Source organism: Eretmochelys imbricata, chromosome 20 (genome assembly GCF_965152235.1).
Source record: "Eretmochelys imbricata isolate rEreImb1 chromosome 20, rEreImb1.hap1, whole genome shotgun sequence".
NCBI classification, from domain to species: domain Eukaryota; kingdom Metazoa; phylum Chordata; order Testudines; family Cheloniidae; genus Eretmochelys; species Eretmochelys imbricata.
Genome location: NC_135591.1, coordinates 4,146,832 through 4,149,578, shown reverse-complemented (window position 1 = coordinate 4,149,578; position 2,747 = coordinate 4,146,832). Strand labels below are relative to the sequence as shown.

At 57.8% G+C, this 2,747-nt stretch overlaps 1 protein-coding gene across 1 annotated transcript in view; it reads right to left on the bottom strand.

Moving 5' to 3' along the window:
* Positions 1–450: 450 nt before the first annotated feature.
* Positions 451–2,747, bottom strand: part of MARCHF9 (membrane associated ring-CH-type finger 9) — a 15,734-nt gene continuing 13,437 nt past the window's right edge. The window contains exon 4 of the mRNA XM_077838822.1: positions 451–958. Within this exon, the coding sequence (XP_077694948.1) occupies positions 627–958 (332 nt within the window). The 3' untranslated portion in view covers positions 451–626. The remainder of the gene's footprint in view (positions 959–2,747) is intronic.

The following is a 2,747-nucleotide window of genomic DNA, read 5'->3' as shown; positions in this document are numbered from 1 at the left end:
CTTTGTAGCCGACCATTTGCATATAAATGATTCTTTATCCTCCCACGACAGGAGAGAAGGGAAAGGGGAGACAGATTCTCATGCATTAAATTAAAGATGAAATGTACAGGTATCTTATTGCCGGATCCCATTTTGCTTTAGAAACGTGTTTATTGCACCTTATTTGAGGGGACGAGGAGTTCAGAGCCTTTCCAGCTGACGTCCCCGGGGCGGAGACTTGCGTCAGGGTGGGCGGGGAGTTGGGGCTGGGGAGGGTTGATTGGATTTTTGTTTGACCGATGATGAGGTAAGCACGTTCCTTCTTGGCCCCCTGAATCTGTCGTCGCTGGGGGGGGCGTTGATAACAATCTTCTCCCATTCCCCAAATCAGGGAAGGGTTGCAAGGGAAGCCAGCAGGAAGGGGCCAGCCCGGTCCCTTCCCCCGCAGGAATTTTCACATTGATGGGAGGTTAGCCGGGTGCGGGCCGAGACGCGGGGAGGGCAGCCTCCAGAGTAGGAAGATGAGGTGGAAACAGTGGGGCAGAGACTGCCGGCATGCGCCCTTCCCTGGGATGCAGCCCTCCCGCAGGAGCGGCTCTCCGGGGCGTTCCTCGCGCCAGCCCCCCGCGTCCGCCGGCCACGCGGCGTTATACAGTTGTCACTCTCATGACCACCTCCCGGCCGGAGCTGGAGCCGACCCGGTGCTCGTTCGGCCGCAGGTGACTGAGGATGTGCAAGATGGTGTAGCCACAGTGATGGTTCAAAATCGTTCTAACCCGCTGACCCCGCCGGGGGTTCCTTTCGCTCCCGGAGGAGGGGTTCGTCCGTGAATTCCTGCCCCCGGCCTTGGCCGCCCCGCTGCCAACGGGCTCCCCCAGGTCCTTGGCCTTGTCGTAGTTCAGCACCTTCCACTGCTGGTTCACTGCCTGCCACCGCTTGAATATTCGATACACCGAGGAGCCCTCGTGAATGATCAGCCCTAAGGGAGAGAAGTTGGGGAGGGGAGAGAAGAGGTGAGACCCTCTGGGGCAGGCAGCCAAACAGGTCCCTCAGGATGGTGGTTGGGCAGGGCTTGGAACTCACTCATGCCAATGTGGCTCTGGAAAATGTGCCCAGGCCCGACTATTTGGATCCCCTAATTCCCTTCAGGTTCCATGGACAACTGCAAGCTTCTGGGGGAGGGCATGGGGAGGCCTGGTGTTTGGGAGGGGGAAGGCTGGGCGGGGGGGCTGGTTGCAGATGGGGCCTAGATTGAGAGGTGTGACCCCTTGAAGGCCAGCGCTACCTTGGGGTTAGGCCCGTCGCCATAGAATCATAGAATCTCAGGGTTGGAAGGGACCTCAGGAAGTCATCTAGTCCAGCCCCCTGCTCAAAGCAGGACCAACTCCAACTAAATCATCCCAGCCAAGGCTTTGTCAAGCCGGGCCTTAAAAACCTCTAAGGAAGGAGATTCCACCTCCCTAGGGAACTCATTCCAGTGCTTCACCGCCCTCCTAGTGAAATAGTGTTTCCTAATATCCAACCTAGACCTCCCCCACTGCAACTCGAGACCATTGCTTCTTGTTCTGTCATCTGCCACCACTGAAAACAGCCGAGCTGCATCCTCTTTGGACTCCCCTTCAGGTAGTTGAAGGCTGCTATCAAATCCCCCCTCACTCTTCTCTTCTGCAGACTAAATAACCCCAGTTCCCTCAGCCTCTCCTCGTAAGCCATGTGCCCGAGCCCCCTAATCATTTTCGTTGCCCTCCGCTGGGCTCTCTCCAATTTGTCAACATCCCTTCTGTAGTGGGGGGACCAAAACTGGACGCAATACTCCAGGTGGGGCCTCACCAGTGCCGAATAGAGGGGAATAATCACTTGCCTCCATCTGCAGGCAATGCTCTTACTAATGCAGCCCAATATGCGGTTAGCCTTCTTGGCAACGAGGGCATACTGCTGACACAGCCATGGCATGTCTCGCTTAAATGTGCACAGGCCTGACCCAGTGGCTGGGCTCAGAAAAGGTTCAGGGTCCTTCAATTTGAGCCCTGCTTGGCCTGGGTGGGCATATTGCTCCCATGACGGGAGTCCCTGTGACTGAACGGGCCCTTGGGCATGGTGGGCGTGTGGGTACCCTGCCCTGTTTCCATGCAGAGACCTCCCCTCTGCCAAGGGCCAGGAGTGTGAGCACCAAGCCAGCCAGGGCAAGGTGGTTCCACCGAGCCCCCAAGCCCGGGACCTGGTCGGAACGGAGAGGCCGTGGCTTTGGAGCCGAGGGCTTGGAGAGTCACGGAGGCTCTGGATCTGAGCCTTTTATCACTGCAGGCTGGTTTGTTATTGTCGGGCTACCCAGGAGCGTTGGGGCTCTGTGTACTGGCTTATTATGGCAGGGTCTCCAGTGCGGGAGTCTGCACCCATTTGTCTGTTACTGTAGGGTTTTTAATAAGTGCTGAGTCTCCATACGCATGCTGGTTCGGTTTTGCAGGGCTGCTCAGGAATGCTGGGGCTGTGCTTTCCGGTTCGTGATGGCAGGATCGGTAACGAGCAGAGACCTCGGGACTGGCTGCCAGAATCCCTCCCTGGTGCTCCATGACCCACGTGGGGCGAGCGCCCACAAGGGGGCTGGTTCTCCACTTCCCTGCGTGCTGCGCAGCGATTCACACCACCCACACCACAACAGCATTTGACACTGGCTGTGCCCTTGTGTGTCACACGAGGACCCGGGCAATGGAGAAACAGGCCCTGGGCTTGGGAGGCTGTGGACACACGTCCTTCAGCCAGCAGACCTG